General features: G+C 50.3%; 1 protein-coding gene across 10 annotated transcripts in view; it reads left to right on the forward strand.

Moving 5' to 3' along the window:
* ARHGEF9 (Cdc42 guanine nucleotide exchange factor 9) overlaps positions 1-24,846 on the forward strand; it is a 188,589-nt gene that overhangs the window by 71,242 nt on the left and 92,501 nt on the right. For 2 of the 10 annotated variants that reach the window (XM_030497063.1, XM_030497066.1), the window contains exon 1: positions 14,174-15,139. The exons of 3 other annotated variants lie outside the window; for them this stretch is intronic. In XM_030497063.1, the coding sequence (XP_030352923.1) occupies positions 15,131-15,139 (9 nt within the window). In that variant the 5' untranslated portion in view covers positions 14,174-15,130. Of the gene's footprint in view, positions 1-1,208; positions 1,417-14,173; positions 15,144-24,846 lie in introns of those variants that run through there. 5 more of the 10 variants (XM_030497064.1, XM_030497067.1, XM_030497065.1 and 2 more) reach the window with 4 other exon arrangements.

Consider the following 24,846-nt stretch of genomic DNA (forward strand, 5'->3'; position numbering starts at 1 on the left):
CGCGGTGCTTCCTGACTCGCAATCTCCAGCTGCAGGGAGAATGTTGCCTCCTCTGGAGGTTGGAGCAGGAGATTCAGATGCTTTCCTGCCCTTGAGGCAGGAGTGCACAGAGAAAACCCCATTCAAACACGACCCTGAACCCTCTGCAAATGTATTAGAGGAGACTGTAGCTTCTCTGCAGGTCTTGCAGTAAAACTGGATCCATATTCAGGATAATCCAGCGTAAGTGTATCCTGGCTGTGACTTCTCTACCCAGAGCAGGATGTCAGCCATTTCCCAGGTCTCCACAGTTTGTACCTGCGCTCTCCTGCCTCTGAAGCTAGCTGCCAGGCAGGAGATGCTGGTGGGGTGTTTTGGCTGTGTTCAGGTGTTTGTCAGTCCTTGCCATGGGCCGCCCCTTCCTGCGGGCAGTCTGCTCCAGGAGGATGGCAGAGGGCTGCGGCGGCAGCGCAACAGCCTCTTTGAGTGGCCTTGGCCAACTCCTTTCCATCTCCATGCCTCCTCTGTAAGATGGGGAGAACCATGTCGACACACGTGTCCCAGCTGGAGGAACTGGGAGGATTCGGTCCTGTTTCCAGTTGGCTGTGCACATCCCATATGCTATCGCCGCCTCTTCTAACCAGTGCCAGACAGACTCATCTCCTGTACCGCGGCGTGGTGGGTGGCTCTATGGATGATGAACGCTTAATGACTATCTTGTCTTTCCTAACTGTGCAGGGGGCTGTCGTTTCCTTGCTCTGACCAGAAAGTCAGCAAAGAGCAAGGGGAGCGGGATTAAAGCCCTTCATGGGGAGCAGAGCGTGGCTGCTGGGAGGGGATAACCCTGCACTGGTGCAGCACTTTGCAGGGCTGGGAGGTGTAGTTTCAGCGGGAAGGGGACTTATGTGCATGTGGAGAGCAGAGAGCACTTACTGCCCTTCCAGCGTCAGCAAAATCGCCTGCCCTGGCTGAGCATGAAGGCGGGTGCTGGCTCTGCAGCTTGGGGAGTCCTGTAGCACTGGGGATGAGGGTGACCGACCACGGGCAGGGGTGCGAGGTCCCTACCAGGACCCTCCCCAAGTTCCTGTAGGTTCCCCTTCCCTTCCCTCCCCTCCTGCAGAGTTTCCAAGCACGGCAAGGGGAAGGAACAGGACATCTCCCTCCCCTCAAAGCCCTGGGTCTGTGACTGAAATAAATAACTACAATCCAGGTAGTGAGGAGGCTGCTCCTACCGTGCTGCTGACAGCACGGGATTGCCGGGCTGAGGGATGTCTGCCTGAACGCTCCAGGCTCGGGTGGGGGTGGGGGGCTTCTTTTTTTTCCTGCCAGCCCTCGCCAGGCAGTAGGGATTTTTTTCCCTTCCCCTCTCTGATAATAAGGACAACATCAGAAGCAAGATGCAGTGGCTAAGGGATGGATCAGGAATGGTGAGTTCAGGTAGCTATGCCTTTCTCTTTTCCTCTTATTGCAGTACTTTGCCAGCGAAATAAGCCTCCGTCCTATCTCCTGACTCCTCCTTTACTCCCTGTCCTTGAAACCATTGATCACTCTGTAGCCATTTTATGGACTCGGCATTCCCAAACTGCTGAGCAAAAGAGGAATTTAAAGGAAAGGAAGGAGGGGGTGTGCATGGCTTGGGCGTGGGAGGGGGGAGCGGCGCTGGCAAGCGCTGGGCAGGAGGGGTCCAGAGGGTGAACCCGTGGGTTTGGGGGGGACAAACAAAGGGTTTTCCAGGTGCTCGCATGTGGGGTGTGTGGGGTGAGAGCTGGGGACGAGGACGGGAGGGAGAGGAGCCGCGGAGCGGGGCTGCGGGCGGGCAGCTGCCGCTGGGACCTGTCAGATCTGCCCCTTCTGAGGATGATGAGTTGCGGTGCGGGGGGAGCCGGAGCGTCTCTGCCTTTGCTTGCATCAGACTGTAAAACACTCCTCTGAAGTGTGGAGGCTTCGGGAGAGCAGCTGAAACAGTGACAGCTCTGCTTAATGAATAAAAACGCTGGCAGTTTGCAGCGGTGCCTGGAGCACAGCTCCGACGGGCTGCATCTGCCTGGGGGGAGAGCGGGAAGTTCCCCCATCGCAGCAAGGGTCCCTGCTTCTCCATCAGAAACTTCCTCGTGAAGAGATGCGGTTGTTCTTGCGATCCTCCTCCCCACTCTCCCTCCTCGCTCAGCTCTGCTTTGCAATGGCACTTCCCTCCGCTTTCCCCTCTCCGTGCTGGGTTTTGCGGGGGTTTTTGTTTTACCCTTCCCTGGGCACGTTCCATCCCAGCGGGAGCGTCCGGGCATCCCTGCGGGCTGGTCCTGCTCCCGGTGCCCAGCAGCATCGGTGTCACCTGGCTCAGCCCCGTGTTTGGGCTCCGTTGGGGGCACCCGGCAGATGTTGCTGGCAGCAGGGAGGGTTGGGAGCAGGAATCGCTGCCCGCTCTCTGCTGATGCCCAGCTGCCAGCTCCGTGGCACCCTGCACCGCTCGCTCCTGCCCTCATCCCCTCATCCCCTCTTCCACGCTTCCATACGCAGGAGCTTAACAGTTTATGCCTTGGAAAGACTGAAGCTGGTGCTGGAAGCCCAATGTGAGGGTGCAGGCAGCAGCCTGCAGCAGACAGTGAATTTGTGTGGGGTTCTGTTTAAAGCTTCTCTGCCACCCAGCAAGAGTTTGGGGGGTTTTCTGCCTCCTCCCACCCTCTGAGCATCCAGGCTTGCCTTCCCCCTGCCCCACACACCAGTGTAGCACTTTCCTCTGCCAGTGTCTAAGCACCACAAATCGCCTCTCGCCCATTTGTCCCTTTACATTGTCAGAGATGTCTGCGCTGACAGAAAAAGTGGGGATGGAAAGTGGCTCTTTCATCCTTTTTCCTTTCCTCCTGGGTGAGTGCTGAGCTCTGGCGGGAGGGGAGGGATGTGGTGCAGAGCAAACTGCTTTTCTAATTGACATAGCACAAGACTTGACACTTTCTCGCCCTCTTATCTTTCCAGCTTCCTTTCTTGCTGCTGGCAATAGGGAGATTTTGTTATTTTGTTCTGATTAGCCTAATCTTTGCCTGCTTTTAAAGGGAATTTGTTGTGGTTGCTGCATAGCCGATAATTCAAAACATTTCTGGGGGAAAGTGAAACTCCAGTGATTGATTTTGAAGCAGGTTCTACCCAGGAATTTCCCAATATTGCTCCTTCTAATGAGGGAAAAATGAAAGAGAGGGTGGTGGCTTCTGTATTTTATAGAGCAGTAGTTGAGGATGCTCCATGTATCTCTACATCATTTGGAAATATGGAAAAAAACGATGACAAAACAAAGTAGAACTGAGCCAAATAAGTTAAACGCAGCAGAGATCTTTGCGGTCGCTTGTGAGAGAGGAGCCCGGCTCCCTGCGGATGGAGGCTGCGGTCCAGGGATGCGATGGGAGAGCAGAGCTCCTGCTGGCTGCGCTGCCAAGCCAAGGTCCTGGCTATGCCTAGCCCCTGCAAATCCTGCTCTCTCTTTGCAAGACAAGGCATCCTGGTCCAGCTGGCCTGGCCGAATGCCAGCGCAGAGAGCTCTGTTCCACCTAGCGCACGTTTTGCCTGCTGTTCCCGGTGGTAAGCTGCTTTAATTTGTAGTACTTAAGATGTAGGATCATATTGGTGTACCCTGCTATACAAATGAGTTACTCCACACCAGAAGTAGCTGCATTTCAGCAAGTCAGTGTGAATATTATCATCTCAGTCGACTGGCTGGAATGTGCTACGGGAATACAGAATGGCTCGGTTTATTCCTAGGTGAAGGTTGGCTGATCTAGTCACACACATTAAGCTGCTGCCACGCAGTGAGGGAGCTTCACCTTTCATCTGGGCCAGTTGCCACAAGCACTAAGCCTCTATTACAGATTTTCAGCTGTCTTTTTTCACTGTGATGCTCTTTCCTGTGTATCTACTAGAGAACAGGAGTAGAAATGTATTTTATAGCATCCTTGGACTTTGTTCTGTTCAGGCATCTTAGTCTAAACCTGGATTTTAGACTGATTGCTCCCGAGTTCTGCACAGCACTGTTGAAAGTGCTGTTTTGTGTTGCTCTCAGCGCTGGGTTGGGTTAAAGGATCAGACCTGCTCCCTTTCAGAGTTAATCATCTCTAAGAAGCATGTCACTAATACTTTACGAGTGATAGTACCTTTTGTTTTCGTGGCAGATGGCTCTTTATTTCTAAATCAGCCCCTTAAACCTAGTTATTATTCCATAATATTAAACTGTCGGGGCTTCTTTTTTTGCTCCTTTGCATATGCTGCTTTCTGTTTCTTAAACAATTAATCTTTGCCAATTATGCTGGCATCCCAGGAGGGTATTTTCCATGCTTCATTGGTGCTAAGTTGCTAAACTCCTCAAGTATCTGTTTCTAACCTAGAAAGATGAAACTAATTGTCATTGGTCGTGATGAGGATAAATCTACACATCTGGTGGGCATTGGAAGCACAATGATTGTTTCATCAGGTGTTCCTCACAGAGGGTATTGATCCAGCATGATAATCAAAGGAGTTGGTTCAAATCATGCTTAAATACAGCTTTTTCTGGGATGGTTTTTTGTCTGACAAGGACAGAGTTTTTCCCTAAACCTTTGGCTGTGTTACAGGAGAGACAAGGGTGCATCTTCCTTGGTGTTTCTCACATGGCGTCTGCTTCTGGCCTTAATGCCTATGAAAGGCAAAGTGAGTGCAGCCACTGGCTGCAATAGACACAGAGCCCCAGCCTTCTATTTTAGTTTAGTTTTTTCCAGGCACATATAGCCATATTTTGACAGTGCGTGTTGTTCAAATATTTAAAACCAATCTGTTGTTGATATTTTACATTTCTGTCACAAACAAAAAGTGAGCTATTGTAAGTCATCATAGCTTAAAATATGTTGAAAAGGAATTCAGTGACTGAAAGGGACAGCTACTGCAAGTGGTGATGTTCAGCAGCAGCCAGAAACCTGCTTACATTTTTCCCTACTGATTCTTCTCCACTTGTCAGTCTGCAAATCATGGGATATTTAAAGTACAAAGACTATTTGTACTCCATAATCGTAAAAAGCTCCGTGTGAAGTTGGGAAAAGACAAGTGGAAGGAAGCAGTTTGGGTCCCATTTTCATGTTTGAAAGCGCGGATCAGCAAATGCAGCCATGGAGAGAAGCCAGGATGGGATGGAAAAAGGATCTTGCAGCATCCAGGCATTAGGGAAAAATGGGACTTGAAAAGGCTCAGGGCGCCCTGGACTCCTGCAGAGATCAAAGGGAGCAGAGAGCTCTCTGCTCACGCCGCAGTGACCTGCGCGCAGAGGATGCTCTTTGGGCATCATCTCTGCAGCCTCTTCCCATAGGAGAGTCCTTATTGCGAGTTTGTTCCTGTTCATCCCAGGATCCGTTGTCACTGAGGTTGATACTTGGGTTGAAGGAGCCCTGCGTGCACTGGAGTGTTCTGTGCGATGCCGTGGAGCTCCCGAAGCCTCAAGCCAGCCCTACCAAATGCATTTTGTTGTGGGATTCTTCTCACCTGCATGGTTTGTGTTCTGTTCTCCATTTCACTCCCAGTTTGGGGCTTCTTTAATCTTCCAGTTACAGCCTCCTACTAGTGCTGCTGTAAGAATACACTGTAAGTGTCCAGGTTAAGAAAGAGTTGATGTTATAGTAATAAAAACATCTGGGTAAATACCTGATACATGCTGAGGACTGCCCTTGTGTCAGTCCCAGAGGGGCCTGGAGGAGGCCTCGCTCTGGCCCCGTGCACAAACCATAGCTCCGTGCCCCAGTTCCTACCTGCAGGATAACAGACATGCCGGTAACTTCCCTGTCTCCCGAGATACATCTTGACGATACATCAGGGATGTCTGGAAAACCCTTTGAGAGCATTGCTTGGAGGGTGCCATGGGAATGTGAGGCAGTATTTCATAGAGCAGGATGCACGCACTGGGAAACCACAGGCGCTGTGTGGTCACCACGTCCATCTGTCCCTCCTGTGAGCAGGGTCTCGCTGTCTGAGCACAGCGGGTTTGCACAGTGCTGGTTTAACTGCAGAGAACCTGATTCCTTGTAGCTGCTCAAAGGGGGTTTCTTTTTTCAAACACTTCTTGAAAAATCTCTGAAACGCTTCAAGCTGACATCTTAATGTATTTATGACATTAGCTGCTCCTGCTCCAGAATGGCTGCTCTGAATCTCTTTGAGCCTGGCTGTTATTTTGAACATGACTAATTCCCCGAGTGACTAAGCTCTTAGATAATAGGAGAAATTCATCAAGTTATCTCGATCTCCAATAGTTTCTATTGTTATGAAAAGACATCTTATGAAAAAATAAATAAAGTTGCCTATTATGTAGGGTGGGCAGGGAAGGAGATGAGCCTTGCTGGAGAATGGCAGGAGCGGCATGGCTGGGAGCTGCTTTCAGGCTCTGAAGTCTCCAACGTGGCTTGGTGGGAGGGTGTGGGTGAGAGCTGAAGTCCAGTTGCTGGTGCAGAGCTCTGATGAACTTCCTCTGAGCCCCAAGACCTGCATTCATGGGCAGAGGGGACCCCAACTTGTGTCTCCCCAGCTCTTCCATGCTGCAGGATTTAACCCAAGATCATGTTGGGCGTGCAGTGTATTACACCACAGCTCTGCTGTGGTTGTTTCCAGGTTGCTGAAGCTCTCGGAGCTCCGGGAATGCCGTGGTTTGGCTGCCCCAGCTCTGTCCCGCTGGCGGTGAACGGTGCAGAAGTGCAGTTGTGCTCCTGGAGGAAGCCCCAGGTTCCTCCCGTGTCCCCAGCAGGCCGCTCTGTCCGTGTGATCCTGCCCAGCGAGTGGCCCTTTGCTGCACGTTGGCACGAGCAGCGGGCGAGAGGCAGCGCTGGCTGCTCCTGCAGGCTGGAGCGTGGCATCAGAGGGGACCCGCTGCACGCCTCCCGCTGTGCCGCGTGGAACAGGGAATGAGCTGCTGGCCTTCATCTGCCTCATTTGGAGGCAGGAAAAGAGCCATAAACTTCTTTTTCCTTTTTAATGCTGATATTATTGCTGGTAAAAATGAGCGGTTTATGTTCTGCTCATACAGCGAGTGATATCCAGCTGGAATTCCTACTTCATTAGGTTGTCTTGCATCGTTTTCTTCATTAAAAGAATGCCAGATTCAATAGGCTGTTCCCTCTCCTGTTTTGGGGAGGCAGAGAGAGAGGGGGAGCACATAATTTGTATGAAATACATCTAATTCTCTAGGTAAATTTGTGTGAAGAACATGAGACCCATGGGTCAGCTTCTTAATAAGATGGTTGTTTCTTTAGTCAGTATCTTGACAGGAGAAATCCAGGGAAGCCAAAGCCAACAGAAGGGCAATGGGGAGGGCTGCAAGGATTTCTCACCAGCCTTGTTCTCTTGCATGAAGCAGGGCCGTAGCTTCTGCTCCCATCTGCCACAGCGTGTCGTGACTCACAGCAAGTCGTGGGACTGTGCCTGGGCTCAGCTTTCCTAATAAATAGATAATTCCGTATTTCCCTGAGCATAAGCTCAGGCTGACAGAGCAGCAGTAACAAGTTGAATCACAAGTCCCAAGGAGTGGAAAGCATCAGGACTTCCACATTCAGAAGCCTTTGTGTTTGTCCTGAGGTGCTGGGGCAGGGCCTGATGTGGCTGATTATAACCTGGTCGGAGGAGAGGGGAGAGTCCTGGTGCAGGAGAGGTGCTCACTGAACCCACCCCATCTGCAAGGTCGGGCAGCAAAGGCACAAAGCAGAACCAGAGACAACAACTTCTGTTCTGCTTTCTCCTCTGTGTGGTTCCTGACATTGCTGTGCAGTACATGCGTTGTGGAACACGCTGTTTCCTTTCTGCCCAGCATCTCCCTGCTGATGGCTGGACGTCTGCAGGCTTAGGCAGGTGAAAATACACTGTTAGATATGCTTTTAACTGCATAGGAAATGGGATGCAGTGGGTTTCAAAGGACCTTCCTGTGTTATGGCAAAGCTGAAATACATCCTCTGCTTTTCACAGCAAAGAGCTTTCTCTTTGTGTCTCTTTGTGTCTGCAGCTGTATTTGTCCAGGACAACACTGGGGACACTGACCTTGGGTTTAGTAGTGTTGATTCTAGAAGTAATTCTTCGCTTACCACTTTGGTCAGGCACATGCTGATGTGCAGATCTCTGCAATTTAATGTCAGAAATGAGAGCAGAACACTGGAGTTCCTGTAAGAGTTCCTGGAGGGAGCAGTGGAAGGAAGGGAATTGTCTTGAATTTCTCTGCAGGTTGGCCTTTGCATCTTTACCTTGTTCTCAGGCTCAGTTGCAAGCCCAGAAGCTCGAGAAGTAAAATTAAGAAGTCAATGTCTGTGTATTCTTTTAGGCCAGGCTTTTTTCAGACAAAAGAGAGCTTATGTAAGGTTAAAATGAAATCTGGATTCGATGGGTCCTTTTAAGCTGCACTTTGTGGCTCCCTGAAGTGTGTCTCTGCGACGAGGGTAATGGGTGTCACCACATCTGACCTCTGCTGCATTTGAGGGGTTTTTCCTTTTCTGTTTCAAAACTGGGAGTCTCAGGTTGCTTCTAGGGCACAGGCTGGGGTGCAGAGCAGATGCAAGGAGAAGAGAGAGCACTCACACCATGGTTGCTGGGGGCATGAGATTTTAGTCTGTCCTAGTGCTTTAAGTTCAAATAGACTTAAAAATAGCAGCTCTGTTGTTCTTGCTGCGATCCAGACAAGCACAATGAAATCCACCCCCAGACAGGCTCACTCCTCGTGCCGTTTCTGCGCTGTGTAGTGTTACAAAAGCTGTGGAAAATGATGATAGCTGTACATCACTCCCCAGTGTGGTTCAGCCAGTGCTGGGGTAGAGCCTTGCAGTTGTGTGCGTGTGGCACAGCAGGGCAGGATGCACTAAGCCACGCTGGGATGCAGGTGACACCTGGTCACGGTGCCCTGGAAGAAGCATCTGGGCACCTTATAACAACAGTGACAAGGTTTTGGCTTTATTTCCCCCCTCGCAGCATCATGCAAGTGCTTTAATTCTTCAGCAGAGGAAAGAGCACCATCTGCTGAGATGCTGGCTCTGCATGTAGAAGGAACCAGCATTAATTGAGGTCTCCAGATGTGGTCCAAGGTTAGTACCTGACATGTCACTACAGCCCTTCGCTCAAGGGGTTCAGACCCGTTCATCTGCAACATGGTTGTGGTTAACCAGGGCTGGTGCACAAGCATATGGCATCCTCCCTGGCCCACTTTTGATTAATATTAAATGAAATGGTTGTAAATACATCAATCTCTGCACTGGGGCCATAAATCTGTTGTCTGTCACTTCTTGTTTTCTGAGATAAAAATAAAACTGGTGAGGAATGGGTAAGAGTTCACCCACTACAGCTTCCCTGAGCAATGTGTGTCTGTATATAGTGTATCTGCCAAGGGTAAGCAGCGGAGGTCAGGGTGATGCTTCCCATCTTTTGGTGAAATTCTCATTTTTGTTTTCCCCATCCACCTTCTTTCCCATTTCACTGCTTTGCAGGCTCTCGACTTTTCTTGTGCAGTTCCTCCTCTGAAGTCTGTTTATGCCTCAGCAGCTTTTGAGATCATCATCTTATCCTTGCCCACCTCTCCTTCTACCCCCTTTGTCTCTCTGTAATTGTATTTTGTATTAGCTCTGTAAATGAATCATTTCTTGTCTAGCTGTGCTGTGAATTTGCTAACTCGTGTTGTGTGGTTACTGTGGACGATGCTGGAGGGAGCTGTGCTTGCTCCAGCCACCACAGCACTTTGTTTCTTGTGTGTCTCTATGGTAGGGACACTTGAGCTGCTGTAGGAGGGAGAGCTGGGGCAGGGGGTGAGGTGGAATAAAGGCTTCTAAGGGAGATGTGTAGAGTCAGGAAAAGGAAAAAGGACAAAAGAAGGAAGTAGAGGGAATTACTGGAAGAAAGTCCCAAGTTCACGTGGACAGTGTGAAAGCTTTGCTTTTGAGGATGGGGTGGACAGGCAAGGTGATTGGGAAGGTAATCGTTTAACCGCCAAAAATCTTTCTCCATCCCTCAGTCTGGGTAAGGAATTTTAGGCATTTGGGAATTTTCAAAGCTTCCTGTGAAGCCAGTCCATGAACAGACAAGATTATGGAGATGCTTGAGGACAAAACTGCCCTTTGCAGCAGCTCTGCAGCTTGTAGGCTGGCACATCCCATCTGGCCGAAGGATGGGAGAAGAGGGCTCTGTGTCAGACCTGCTGTGAAGAGAAAGGAGAAAGAGGCAAGTCCTGGTTTAAGAAAATCCTCCTGTTTGGAAATTTAGCAAATGATAATCCCGCTGGCCTTTAATCCCTGAAACCCTGGTCTTAATTCCTGGCCAGATTTAGAAAAGAAATACTCAATTTGATGGTCTTCTCATAATCTCTAATGGAGTCTGTGAGTCAAACCCCACGTGGATGCCTGGCGGGGTCAGTGAGTGCCCAGCAGAGGAGACTGGGAATTGAAGAGCAGTTCCCATCTCCTGCCCACACAGCCCTGCTGGTTGTTCCTCTTTGGGGCAGTATTAATGCAGATTGAACTTCTCTCATGGTGAAATACAGGTCTGAGTGGGGCTCGTGCTCATAGAGGGAACACCAAAGAACTGAAGCAGTTCAGGACTGCAGCGGTTTCCCCCTCGGCCTTGGTTCATCCAGTCCAGACCAACACAACCATACTTTTACTCCCACTCAGAATCACGAGACTCTGTGGGATTTGTTTGAAACTTTCCCTAATTCACCAAAAGATTCATGTCTTTTGGCCAAGTGATGTTGGTCAGCAGGTTCTCCTGGCCTGGTGGCAGAGCTGGGGTCCCCATGCCAGGTCCCAGAGCTCCACCACAGCACCATTACCAGAATTCACTGGGTCTGCGTTGAGGTTACAGGGTTAGTGGTGCATTTTTGCAGTTAATGGAAGATGGAGCTGGTGTGTTAGGGAAACACAGATGCCTCTGCATGTCCAGAGATGGCTGCAGTGAAGGTCATTCATCTGCACAGGGAATCTATGGCAGAACAGGGAATTGGAGCTGAAACCCTGTACAGGCACATGCCACGGGATGGTCCTGCCAGCTCATGTGGGGATGGCGTCCCTGTCACTGCGGGTGGAATGTGGGATCTTTAAGCATCCAAATTGTAAATCCTTACTCCTGAGTAGAGCTGTATGTGTTCAGCTGGAAGTAGTGGGTTGTGCTAATTGCTGGAGACATCCATTGGAGGGAGTCGTGGTCACAAGCTGAGCCCAATGTGTTACACACACACACAAGGAGTGAAGAGTGGGCATCAGAGGCTTGCCTCAAAATTACCATGTTGTAATTAATGTTCTTGTAGGGCCCTTCTGATTTGTCTGTTATTTGAGATATACACATATCTATGTATATGTATATACAGACTTCTGTCTACATAGAGGTGTAGGTGATGTAGTAGTGGAAGCCCTGGTCCTTCCTTGGTTGATGTGCTGCTGGAGAGGAGCAGAGGTTCAGAACTGCTTTCTCATACAGAAGCAGGCAGCACTGATCCTGCATTACTGTGCTCCCACAAGCTGCTGTGGTGTCAGGGCATGTGCTGTACTGCGAGGGGAGGTGGTATTTTATGTAACTGGTACAAATCTTTCCTTGTTCCTCAGCTCAGCTCTACAGAAGGTTAGAGGAAACTTTTCAGAAAGCATTGCACGGAGTTAAGCTCTGCGGTGGTTTTATATAAACCCCTGATGTGTAGGTGTTCTTTCTGAGGCTTCTAAGAGAAGGTATCCATTTTCGTAGTAGAATTAACATTTGGTACATGCAGAAGGCACGGCAAATTACATAAAGCAGCAAGTACTATTGGGAATACTGTGAATATCATTTAGAAGGAAGCTTTGATGCAGTAAATCTGTGCTGATCACTCTTGGCGGCTGATACACACACAGCTTTCACTGGGTGTTCACATGTGGATGCGATGAGGCACCCCCTGATCCTTTGTGGTGCCTGCTGTGGAGCAGCACCGGGAAGGAGGATGCTGTGCCGGGGCTGCGGCAGCGCCTGCAGCCGGGCTGGGCACAGCCGCCGGTGACGCAGGAGCTGATGGTGGCGAGCGGGATCGGGGGGACCTCCTGTCTGCAGCGGGCAGGGGGAGGCTCCACCGGCCCTATTTATAGCCTCTGCCCTCCCCTGCGCTGTGACTGGCTCAGCTCTTGCAGAGTGACTGCCTGAGACCCGAGACCTGCAGGCACATTGCTCATGATGAAATCCTCTTCTTCAGCTACGGAAGTAGCTATTGAGCATGTGTGGGAGCTGCTGCGCCTTTTTTCTGGATATTTCTTAGGCCTCTGCTGCTTCTACCTGCCTAATTTCTGCTCCCCCTGTCTATATGCAAAAGCTCAGAGGAATCTGCATTGATACCATGTGGTCACATCCCATTCCTGGCATTGAGAGGACACGAACAGCACAGGACAAGGCAAGGGATGGGCTGTGGCTGTGGAGGTGTCTGCAGGCCCCCAGGGCTGCTGTGGGCAGGGGGAGCATCTCTGCTCTGCCTCCTGTGTGAGCAGGGCTGGATCTGAGGCTGAGTCTAACCCAGGCTCCCTCTGTGCTCGTTGTAGCTTAGAGGAAAAGATGAACTAGCCATAAAGATGCCTCTAAATTGGGGCCTGTTGTATGTTTTGGGGAGGTCACTGCTATTACTGAGACTGAAACTGGAATTTCCTGGACGTTTGTGGGAGTTCAGGCTTGGCTATTGGCAAATTGCCTGCATTGTTTTGGGAAAGGATGGTAACAATAATAAATACTCTACATCTATTTTATGTTTTCTATTCTGATTAGTCTGAAACTGCATCAGACAGGCTGGCTATCCTAAAAATGCATCCGTGATAGGAAATGCAGGTCTGGATGCTGGTGATCAGGCAGATCCATCACCTGGGCACGTGTGCTAATGGGGCTGCCTGCCTGGGGCAGGGTTAGAGCAGCTTCTTACCAATATGCACGTGAAAAATCACTTTTCACTGTCCTCCTGAGTGAGAAATTCTCTGCTTGAACAGAGCAGGGGTCTCGGTTGCTGGAGAGGCAGCCTCGGGCTCTCAGTTATCATGCCAAAAGAGAGGAAAAAAACTACCTGATTAACCCAAACTTCTTATTTAATAGTGCTCAACACAGCCCACCCTGTGTCTGTGGGCAGATCACAGCCCACATGTGCTACAGGGGGGTCAGACGGGAGGAGGATGGAGCATGGGACGAGCATTGGTCTTCACAAGCACTGGGCCTCAACGGAGGCTGAGAGACTCAGCCCTCACCCGCCACTGTCTCTCCTTTGGTGGTGTGGGGTGGATGTAGAAGCCTGCTGCTTTTGACGGAGCCCTCAGCAAGCCATAGAGCAGAGGAAGGAAAATGAAATACACCTTGCAGTAAGCAGCTGGGTTTAGTGTTGGTTTGAATGGTGAGTGGGGGTAGGAGCATAATCCTGCCTGTCCCTTCTCCAAGTGCCCTGGAAGGATGCTGTGATGGGGAAAAGGCAAGTCAAATCCAGGCCCTGCCTGTTCAGGTTTCAACATGAAATTCCTCCTGAACTCTTGCTGTTTGCTCCTGGAGAACAACCCAAGAGTTTGTTTGGTGCATGTTGGCCTGCGTATGACTGTCCCTGGTGTGTTCAAAGGAGCACGTTTCCTAGGTGCTGGTGGTCAGCCCCCATATGCACAATTCAGTGCTTAATGCACATGCATTGGCAACGTTTCTGTATTTATCTGTGAAATCTTTGCTTTTCCCAGCTGGGCTCATCTTTGTGTGTGTGTGTGATGCCTCTCTAAGGTAACTGCTGGTTCTGGGATCTGAGAGCAAGGTTTGGGACCTGGCACCTGGAGCATCAACCCTGAGTGTGTATGTGGCTTTACCATAGGAATGAAGTTCCCCCATCCTGTCCCCTCCACCCCCCTTTTATACATCTCTGTCTGTAAATCAGGAATTCAGTTTAACTCTTAGCATGGAGAAGCCCAGTGCAGTGCTGAGGCGAGAGGCTGTGCGATAGATGTATGATGGGATGATGTGACTAATATTACCCTGAACTAAAAAGTGATCCCCTGCACAATTCCCACGTTAGAAGCTCACAGCAAACTTCCAAGTCACCAGGAGCTGCCCTTTTGTTCTTTCTTCCCCGCTCTGTCTCCTGCTCCATCTCCTGCTCCCCGACCTGTTCTGAGCAGGCTCCCACCAGCACCGGCTCTCTGTGCCGGGGTTTATTTTCCATCCGAAGCTGGGCGCAGGCGGACAGACCGGTCGGTGCGCAGGGAGCCGCGGGAGCTGCGCCGCACCGCACCGCACACAGAGCCCGCCGGCGCCTGCCCGCAGCCCAGCGTTGGCATCCGCCGGCTCCCGGCCCCGAGCCGCCGCAGGAGCGGAGGGGAAGAACCTGCGTGCGTGGGGCTCCTGCCACGGCGGGCGGAAGAGTCGCGTATTTATGGAGGCAGCGCTTCCTCCTGCGTTTGAGTGACAGCCAGGATCCCTTCACTGCCTGGTCACCGGAGCTGATTTGTATGCGCAAGGGTCCGCCTCGCTCCTCTCCGAGAGATGCAGCCGCAGCAGCTTGCAGAGCTGTCACACTCACACAGGCTCCTTATCTGCACTGGCTTGACGAATTAAAAAGCAAGCCAGCCAGCAAGAGAGAGACCGGGAGAGAGGGGGGAAGAGAGCGAGGGAGAAGCTTGCAGACAGCGCTCGCTTTCTTCTCCTAAAGGAAGGATTTTGCATCTTAAGTGCTCACGGGTTGTGATGATGCTTCACTTAGCGGGCTCCAGAATGAGCTAGAGACAGCAGATAGGGGGAGAAACTAAGCAGACCACAAAGCATTACGAACAAAACCAAAACCAGGAACAGTTTTCTCCTCTATTCTAGCATGGTGGATGTATGGACAGTCTTACAGAGCAGAGGTTGACTTCTCCAAATCTACCAGCCCCACATCTTGAACACTACAGTGTTCTGCATTGCACCATGACCTTGGATGTTCAAACGGTGGTCGTTTTTGCAGTGATCGTGGTGCTATTGCTTGTGAATGTCATACTCATGTTCTTCCTGGGCACTCGTTAAATGGATTTTTTCTCCTGAGCTGTTGGGGGCTACTACTACTACCAGTAGCAATTCAACAAGAGAGCAAGAGCGAGCGCGAGAGCGTGAGAGAAAGGCGAGAGAGAGAGAGACAGAGAGAGATTTCTTACTGAGGGGGGAAACGCGTTGAGCTTCAACATGGCCTCGCTGTGATATGTATGACGTTGGTATATTATCTCTCCCTAAATCTTTTGTCATGTCTTGTCTTTTAAGTATGCCTGTAAGTGTAGCTGCTTTTGCCTGGGTTTTAAATGTGATAAATAATAGTAATCCATTCCTCTATCGTTCTGTGCTGGCAAGATAGAGCTGTTCCTGTTTAGTTAGAAGCAGAGTGAAAATATCTTTCTGTGGTAAGCACGGGCTGGGTTGTTTTGCTTCCTTTAAAATAGAGGCTCCAGTGAATAAGAAGTCGTTTTGTGTGGTATTTCTAGCGAGCAGTTAATGTGCAATGTCTGAGTAACCATGTAGCTGCCAGGTGAGAGGTGCTGGTGTGTGCAATTGAATCGAGCTCTGGACGTTTTTAAGGGTGGGGGGTGTGTGTGAGAAATCCTATGAGAGGATTAAATCTTTGCTAAAATAACGTTCAGCCACAAAAAAAGGGAGAGAAATTGGGCTTGATTTATCTGTGTTGCTTGATGATCTGACTGGATTTCTCAATACTCAGCCCTAAAGCCTCCAAATTGTACGGCCGCACTGATGTAGCTGCTTCTTTCTTTAAAGATGAGAGGGGGACTGAAACGTAACCTGGTGGGGTTTTTTTCCTGTTTGTATGTGGTTTCTATCTCTGCACATTGGGAAGGAGGGATCAAAGAGGAAAAGGGGGATGCATGCTTTGTTTTTCTTTGCTGAAGCAACAGATACGGAGGGGTTGGGGTTGGCTTTGATTTCTCTAGAGATCTATTTTGCCTTTCTTTTCTTCCCTGTGTCTGAACGTGTGTGTGTATCTATATAATTTTTGGTAATGTATGTAAGAAAAAGCTTTGCCCACCTCAAGGATAACAAGATTTTGAGACAGGTTCTTTTGGTGACTTTATTTACATTGATTTTCTTGAAAATGAAGTGCCAAGTTGTATATTATGGGCTTGCTGAAAAGGTGTCCAGTAGTTAGAGGTCCTTCTGGGGAGACCAGAACTGCAATGTTTGTGCTCGGGAGCTGGCGGGGGCTTCCAGTGGCAGTGCTTGAAGTTTAGAGAGAATACGAAGGGAATGTCTGAAGAGAGAAATGGCTTTTCCTCTTGAAAATAGGGCTCTGTTAGAAAGGGTGAGGATTTTTTTAATGTATTATTTGTAATTTTCCCCTCTGGAAAAATCAGAATCGCTCAAACCAAAATAGTGACAGTTTGGAAATGTTTCCATCTCTTGCTGATGTTCACTGGCATCATACTGCGTGTGATCATTTAACTAGTTCATGCTAATTCCAGCTGTCTGTTATTTATCTGATGTCCTCTACTAATGGGGCAAACCCAAATAATCATGGAACTGATGATAAAGACATAGCTGGAGCTTATAGACATGTAGTTATTGCCATGTGAGAGCCTGTCTGCTGCAAGTTACGTGCATAGCTGAGCTTAGGAGCCGATTTCGGCCAGTGGCATGGTTGGAAATGGAGTTAAATGCTGCAAATCTGGCACTTTCAAAGTGGCTTTAGCTGTAAAGAACATTTCCCTGCGTGCTGGGGTGGTGACAACCAGCCCCCAAAGCTGACACGAAGGGTTTCGTGGCAGCAGCCCCTGTACGTGGGTAGAAGACCCATTAGAAGCGCAGCGAAGACGCTCCGGTGCCTGCTGGCTCCGTTCGCCCCTCTTCACTTGTAGCTCTCGGTGCAAGAGGCATCGGCTTCCCTTCAGAAAAGACGGAGGGAATCTTCTTTTTAGTAAACAAAAAATGATAAATCTGATGCCGAGGATGGTTTGGGTTGTTAAACAGCTCAAATTTGCTTTGTTTTCCTGTTAGCTATCATAATGCCATTAGTTTTATAGGTTGCAGAATGTCCTGGAAATACAATAAATGAGCACAGAGCACTGTTAGCTATCGTATGTCATTAGTTTTATAGGTTGCAGAATCACCTGGAAACAGGATAAATGAGCGAAGATCACCATGGAAAGGGAATCAATCAAACAGCAGCCAACACAATCCTTTCAGGGAGGTTTCAAGCGACACAGTGATTTGGAGGAATAAGGGTGGAAAAACGAGAGGAAAAACCCAAAGCAAAACAAAAGAGCGAGTTAAAAATGGGATGTAACCTTATTTTCCTCAAGGTTTGCTCTCTGGCATCGAGGTTTAGCCTTCACTAAGGTTTCTGTGAGGAACACTCGGTACCTGACGCGGTTTTCTAGTGCGTGCAGAGTGTATTCCTGGATCCGGAGCGTGTGCTTCTCGGGTGGTATTTGGGAGGGGGGTGTGTGTACAGGGCGGGTAACTGCATGTGTCGGGACCTGCTGGGACCTTCGGGTCCCTTGGTGGAGCTGTGTGTGTGCTCGTGGGGGATCTCTGCCCAGTGGGTGCAAAGGGAGAATGCAGGTGCTGAGCGCGCTCAGCTTCCCAGGGAGCGATTGCTGGGAGCGTGGTTTTTGCCGTGGTGGAATGTGCTTGAGAGAATTAATGTGATTTTATTACAACTGTCTCGCCTGTTATTCTCCCAAAGGCTGGGAAAGCCAGTTCGTGCAGAGCAATAGGAGCCTGAAAGTTGGGAGCAGGAAACTTTGTTATTGTAGCAGCACCGTTCCTGTTTTATCAGGCTCCGTGTTGGGCTTCTGGGGAAAGAGAGGAAATAAGCTAAACAGTGAGCAAGGGCTCGGCTGTGTTTCTCACCCCCAGTCATCAGTGGCCACCTTTTCAAACAGGCCTTGAGCCATCTCCCCCAGCCCCGTTTCTGTAGTTTTCCACCTGATTCTGCATTTCCCAGCCTGCAGAGCCTCGACCCACCAGGTTAAACTGCTCCGTCCTGACAGGCTTTCGGGAGCTGCTCAATCCATGCCCCTTTGCATGAGCAGCCGTTCGGGGTAGCAATGTTCCTGGTTGCTTCCAGTAGGTCCCCGGTCCTCACAAGTGACCGTGCATGTGAAATTCGGGGTAGAGATGTTTTACAGTGCACAAACATGTAGTGGAGGCTTCCTTCTCCCTGAGCTCTGTGGGATGATTCGGGTCATGTATGTGGCTGGTCATGGTCAGGATCCTGGGGGTAGTTCAGCCCCATAACTCTCCCCCATCAGTGAACAGTTTGTTCTTCGTGTTTGCGGGGATGCTCAAGCCCAGGGATGGGAAAGAAGGATCATTCCTTTAAATGAATCCAAGTACTGACCCTCTGGAAAATATGGCCCCAAAGAAAAAAATAGTCATTTGTATGCAAATAGCATCTTCATAACGCATAAAATCTCTTTCAGTGATTGTTCCTGTGTATTTGCTGAGGCTGGGTGGTGGGAGACCTGCCTTGCTGTTTGTCTGCTTAAGCAGGATTCAGTGTTATTTGCCACAGGATTCATGGAAATGCCTCTGACTGTATCATAGCAACCCTGTTCCACACAGTCCATAAAAAGTCCATTCCTCCCGAGCGGCGAGCCGCTGTCTTACAGATTCAGGCCCCTTTCTTGCCGTGGGGAAGGTGCATTCTCCCCTCTTTGGGTGCTTTGGAAGAAACATACGTGTCAGGATGATCCCTGCCAGTTCCACGTTCCCTGTGATTCTAGTGCTCTTTAAGGCTAATAAGGGGGATCCCTTTTGGGTCTTGAAAGGCTTCCTCCCCCACCCTGGCTATTCCCCACGTCTGTCTTAAATCTCACATGGCAAGTTAACAGGGGACAGGACAGCTCCGAGGTCTTTGACGTGATGGCTCTTTCCTGCCCTTCCATTTGGATTTTCCCCCAGGATGGCAGCAGCACAGCACTCGCTTCTGCTTTGTAGTGAACGAAGATGTGCCCGGTGCGAGCCCTGCTGTGGGAATGCAGAGGTGCTTTCTCATCCCGTACATGACTGTTGCTGAGGGCTGCATGTTCACCCCACTCCTGCCCCCATCTCTTTGCATTATGTGCTGCTATTCTTTTTGGGATCAGGTATTCAGTACACAGCCCAGCTGCTGTGTGTAATGTCTGCGGGAAAACTGCCCCAAATCCATGTAAGTTTTCTTTGGTTTTGTTTTAATTTGTGCCTGGAACCCCTCTCCTGTGCTGTTCATTCCATCTCGCCGTCATGCTTTGGTTGCTGTATTTCAGGAATGCTGGTTGCGAGGGGAGACCCGGTGCTCTTTGTGTGCAGTGCTTGCATGTAGGTCTGTGTCATGCCTGTGCTGTAGCTGTGTGTGCTGTGTGTTGCTCACAGGAGGAGGGAGGCTTTCGTAGTTTGCATTCACAACGTGTCTCTTTCTCAGCGGGGGGTGATGATCGTGCTCAATGTGCATCTCCAGTGAAATGTTGTGAGAGCTATTCTGGTAGGATGCAGGGATTTGTCTCTTGTATGCGGAATCTCCAATGACCACAAGTTAGGAAGCCTCAGGAAAACTCCCTGTTGTCAGTCACTGGGTAATAATTGTCCTGTTGTGCAGAGGATGCTTGGCCAGGGCTTACGGTGGTGGCAGAGGGTAGTTCTGCTGGGTCCTTCTGTGCCACTGATTCACTGCATGGCCTTGGGCATGTTCCTTCACCACCTTGTGACTCCTCTTTCCCAGCTCTAGAAGAGGAACATCACCCATTACTGAGGCATAGCTGAGACCCATCAGCTCCTGGTTTTCCCTTTCTGCAGTGTCCTGCAGCCCTAGAGCGTTGTTGTTGTGCTCACGAGGCAGGGGAATGGTGGTACCAGCGCACAACGTGTGTGTGCCCGTGTCGGCGCAACTGTGCAGCAGGACTTTGCCTGTTGGAACTGTTGTAGACAGCAAGCTGTAGTGATTGATGCTTCTCACTAAAAATAGATGCTCTGGAGGAAAAGCTGCTGGAGGAGCCATGATTTATTTGTGTTTAGTTTATTGGTTATGGCTGAATTTCTTTCCTGAGTAGAAATGAGTCTTAATCTGAAAGAGTTCACAGCTGGATGGCTGTCTCTAACCCTGCTGTCCTCACCAGTGAAGGACCACGCAGGCTTGGCTGCTTATCTCTAGTTTTGTGGAGTATTCCTGTGTTTTGGAAGCGCCACACTGGTGGCACGTTCACTAGGACGGCCGAGCTCAGGGCAAGAAGCCCTTGGAGCTCTCCTGTTGATGGACGTGTTGGGCAGGCCTGAGAGCTTTTCCACCTGCATTAAAGAGGGCCTAAAGAGGTGAAGGAGCACCTGCATGGAGGTATTTAAAGAATTAGGTCTGGATTTTAGCTGGTTCTGGTTTATTCATGCAGGAAATTCCATAGGAGTGTGCTCCTTTGGGGAGCTACTCCTGCTCCCATCAGAGCGGCAGGGAAACTGAGGCATGCTGTGGTCGGAGGGCAGTGCGAGATGGGGAGGGGGTTAGTGGCGGGGCTGGAGCAGGAGCTTTGGGGGGATTTTGGAGCAGACTCCAGGAGCAGAAAGGTCTGTCTGTGCCCCTGTGGAAGGTCCCATGTGGTTTAGCTCCTGCCCCTTCTTTCCACGTCAGCTGAGACATGGATAACGTAGCGTACAGACTCCCGGCAACGCTGTGCTGCTATTTCAGGCAGCATCTCCAGCTAAGTGAAGCAGGAGCTGCGCTGCAAGCTGCTTTGCTCTGGGATCCTATGGAAACCTCTGAGCTGTTCCTGTAGCTCCGTTGCCTTCTCTAGGACCTGACCAGGAGGTCTGTGCTGTTGCTGCAGGGCACTGGGGACTGTAGATGGAGCGAGTGGTGCTGGTGGGAGGCAGTGTGCCCGCCTGTCCTGCTGCTGCTCAGGGCTGTGGCCTCTGTCCCCAGCTCTGCTCCCCTGCCTGACCTTTGCGGAGCAGGTCCTGCCTGGAATGATGAGGATAAGTGTCACTGGGTTTGCAACATGGGCAGGGATGTACCTGAGCATCCTGGATGTGCCCTGTGCCACCAGAGAGCCTCACCAGGCATCAGACAAACATCCCTGGATGTTGCTGGTCAGGGTTGTTTGCATCAGTTCCCTCTCGGTACTCAGGATGTTTGACCAGAGGGTGTCTGTTCCCAAAGGGTTAAGCTCCTCCTGATGCCAATTCCTGGGTCTTTGAGAGGCTCTAAGGGAGCTCCAACCTCCTGGCCATGAGAGGGGTCGCAGCTCATGCTGGAAAGATGCCAGGAGAGGAATCAGCCAAAGCACAAGGATTTCGAAGGCAGCAAGGATCCAAACTGTGTGTTGGGGTGTTCCTTATGACTGGAAAATGCAGCATGGCCTCAGCTACACCAATGTAAATTAGAGAAGTACCCCTAGGATCAGTCTCTTACCCTGATAAGCAGTGGGACGATTTGCTGGGTGTATCTATAGCGAAGTTTTGCCAAGTAAAATTGTTCCATTTGTAAAAAGGCACCAGGTTCTTGCTGGCATTATCAGAAAACAGTTTATTTCAAAGCATTTCTGTGGACCACATTCCCTGTGCTGCTTCTGATGTTTCCACTCTCCTGTGTTGTACTCAGCGTATCTGAACAAGGTTTTCTTAATAGGTGGTGCACTGACGTTTCTGGTTTGATACAATTCTTTCTTGCTGGCTTGATAAGGTGCTGATTAATTTGATGCACCTCTCTTTCCTTATCTAGTTGAGCTTCACAGTTTTTAGTATAATCTTGGAAAAGTGTGATCAATCTTTAATGTTTGTTTTTCAGGTTTATTCCAAAGCCTTTTGGGCACGTTGGATGTTTGGTCTTTTGTGAAGTTCTCCGAGAATGAAGTTAAAAAGTAACAATTATAGACAGAGGGTTTGAATCCAGATGAAACGCTTTAAAGTGTCTGTAAAACAAGAAAGAGCAGCCTTTAAACAGCAGCTGACTGATGTGGGTTTAGGTATTAAATTGGAATTGTGTTACTGTAGTGCTGCACACAGGCAAAGCTGGGCGCAGGAAACAGAATACTAATGGTGCCCACATGTAGGAGTGTGTGTGTGTGTGCACCTATGTGATACAGGGGCAGGGAGAGGAGGACCGTTCCCTCTCCATAGGTATGTATAGATTGAGAAGGGTTGGGGCAGCTTCAGGTGTTTGTGCCATCGAGAAGGGCTGTGGGAACACAGGGTGCTGTGCTCGTGCTGAAACACGGAGGCGAGAGGAGGAGGTGGGTGAGGAAGATGGTCGTGTGTGCTCGGAGCCACCTCCCTGGCACCCCCGTGGCACTGGGGGAGCCCCCAGCCCAGGCACTGAGGGCTGTGGGGAGCTCAGCTCCCAGCGGTGCAGCGTCTGCCTGCGTTTTGTGATCAGGAGCTGGCAGCGGGATGCGTTTTCAGTCTGGTCCAGGGTAGATGAATGTCTCATGTGGTGCCCAGCAGCAGATGGATCCCGTCTCCTGGACACCGAGGCCTTGGCAGAAGTGCCTGAAAGTCCTTTGGAAAGAATTAACAGTGCAAACGTGCAAAGAAACGGAACCTCAGACCTGCAGCCTGGGAGCATGCTGAAGACTAACCACTGCCTTCGAATTATCAGTGTTCAGCCAGGAGGAGCCTGGCTGCTTCAGTGCATACCTGGAGCCTGGGAAGTGCATTCACACAGGATCAAGACCCTCTATCTCTGGAGTTCAGAAAGCGCTGGCCTCGCTGCACCCAGCACCCGCTGCAGGAGTGGTGCCGACAAGCCAGGTACTGATGAGATGGGACACTACTCTGAGCCCACTGCCCTTTGCAGGTTGTCGCAGTGGCCCCAACTGTCACAAAAGCCGTTTTCCCAGCTCAATTTTAAGCTCAGTATGAGGCTGTGTCTAGTCCCCAGAGCCCAGGCTTGGCTGGAGGTTGCAGGCAGCGCATGCCCAGTGCTTCTTGCTTTCCCATCTCCCCCCGTAGCTTCCCAGTTTCTTGTTCTCCTCCCACACTCCCTGTGTTAAACAGTTGCTGTGTTTTGCCCCAGAAAATGGTGATGGTTTAAGATATCTTTTTAGAGCAGATGCCAGGCCGTCCCTCTCCCATCCTCGCACACAGCAATGTGCACGTGTGTGCATACATGTGCAGGCACTTGAGCATCTTCGTATGTATTTCTTTATACATACACAGGGAAGCAGAACAGATTAAAACACATGCGCATATGTTTTCCTTCCCAGATATATTTTGGAAAATATGAGTCAGCAGCAGCAAGAACACATTACATAATCTCAGGGAGGGAAAAAACCTTCCCATTTATTAGGAGGCAGCTCTCTGCAAGCAGCCTTTTGTAACATCATTTTGTTAGCACACATTAACGTGTGCCGCTCAGTCAAGTGGCCTTATTTCCCTCGGCCACACTTGTGTCCTGTGCAGAAACACAGACCCCGTAGCATTGGGCTTTGTTATATTTAACCCCCCCCCCAGTAACAACAGCGGAGTCTCAGGGCTGTGATGATGGCAGTGACTTTTCTCCTCTTCCTTAACATGTTTTCCTGCAAAGTCTCTGCGGTTTTCCTTTTTGGTTCTCCCCACTCCCCCCCTCCTGCTGTTTGCTATAAAATCTCAGCGCTGAGATGAGTGCAGCTGGAAATAAACGCTGCCCCCTCCACCTCCACCGCCTCCACCCGCATGGGAGAGTGAAGTCAACAGCCGCTTTTAGCCCTTGTCTCCTGCTCCTGCCTGGCTCCCCACGAGCTCCTTCCCAGCGCCTCGCGGTGCCTGTGCTGAGGGTGGAATTCAGAGGGGGCTGAGCATCATGGTAACGGCTGCTGCAGCCATGAGAGCACTTGCCTGGTCCCGTCAGTGGTTGTGCTGTCATATGCCTTGGCATAAAGGATGAGAGAGGACATGCAGTTTGCTTCTTGGGCACTAAGGATCACAGGGAAGAGGGGGAGCATCATGAGTCATGGAGAGGCAGAGGAGCACAAACCAAAGACCAAATGAGATGGATCTGGCTCACGTCAGGCAGCAGGTTTGGATCCTACAGCCATCTGATGGGTGTTGTGAGTTGCAGCACACTTGGAGGGACAGGAAGCAGTGGTTGGGTGCTCTTACCCTCTCAACAGTGCCATATCTCTGGTTCTCATCTTTAATACCAGGCTTAATTCCAGGCTGTTCCGTTGAATCCCTGCATTTCTGATGCTTCAAAAGCCTGGGATGGGAATGGGCACTAGTGGAGTTAAAGGCAATAAAGAACAGGACCTGTTTGCGTGGTTTTAATTTGCCCAATCAAACTGGCAGGTTTTGAGCTGCTTTCATGTCCCAGGGCCCTGCAAACCCTTCCGCTGTGGCTGAGCTTGTGGTTGCCTTTCCAGCAAAGAGGAAGCTCTGTTGTGGGTTTAAAATACCAAAGCCTTCCCAAGGAGGCAGTGACTTGCCATGCTGGCTGAAGCCAGAGCGTGCGTGTTCCGTGCCCTGTCTGGGACAGTGTCTGAGACACGCTGGAGAGGAAATGGAGAGAGACACAAGAATTGATGGTGACAGAATAACCTGTTTATCCGGAGCTCTCTGTCTTCACTCCCATTAGCTCCTGACTTTCTGAGCCTTGGACGTAAGAGAATTGGAATCTTCTGTGTTTTTAAAACCACAAAAATCTCTGCTATAACCAAGAAGGTCTCTGGCGCTCAGCAGAGGGGATGTGCTCTTCAGGCCACCATCCATCAGCACTCTCCATGCTTTATCCAAAAACCTGTGTGTGTCCGCCCAGTGTTTGGAGCAGTTGGGAATAGGGTGCTCCAAGGCTGGGGTTTGGGGGAGCTGCCCCCTGTTTCCAGCCTGTCCCCAGCCCCGGGGGTGATGCTGCAGAGGCCATTTCATCTACAGCTTTGTTTCTCCTTCTGTAAAGGGAAATGGCCCTTTCCTGGGACATGGCAGGGTGAGGATGGAGAGTTCTGTGCTCAGGGCAGGTGGGATTAGAGC

The sequence above is a fragment of the Strigops habroptila genome, chromosome 9, assembly GCF_004027225.2.
Source record: "Strigops habroptila isolate Jane chromosome 9, bStrHab1.2.pri, whole genome shotgun sequence".
NCBI lineage: Eukaryota > Metazoa > Chordata > Aves > Psittaciformes > Psittacidae > Strigops > Strigops habroptila.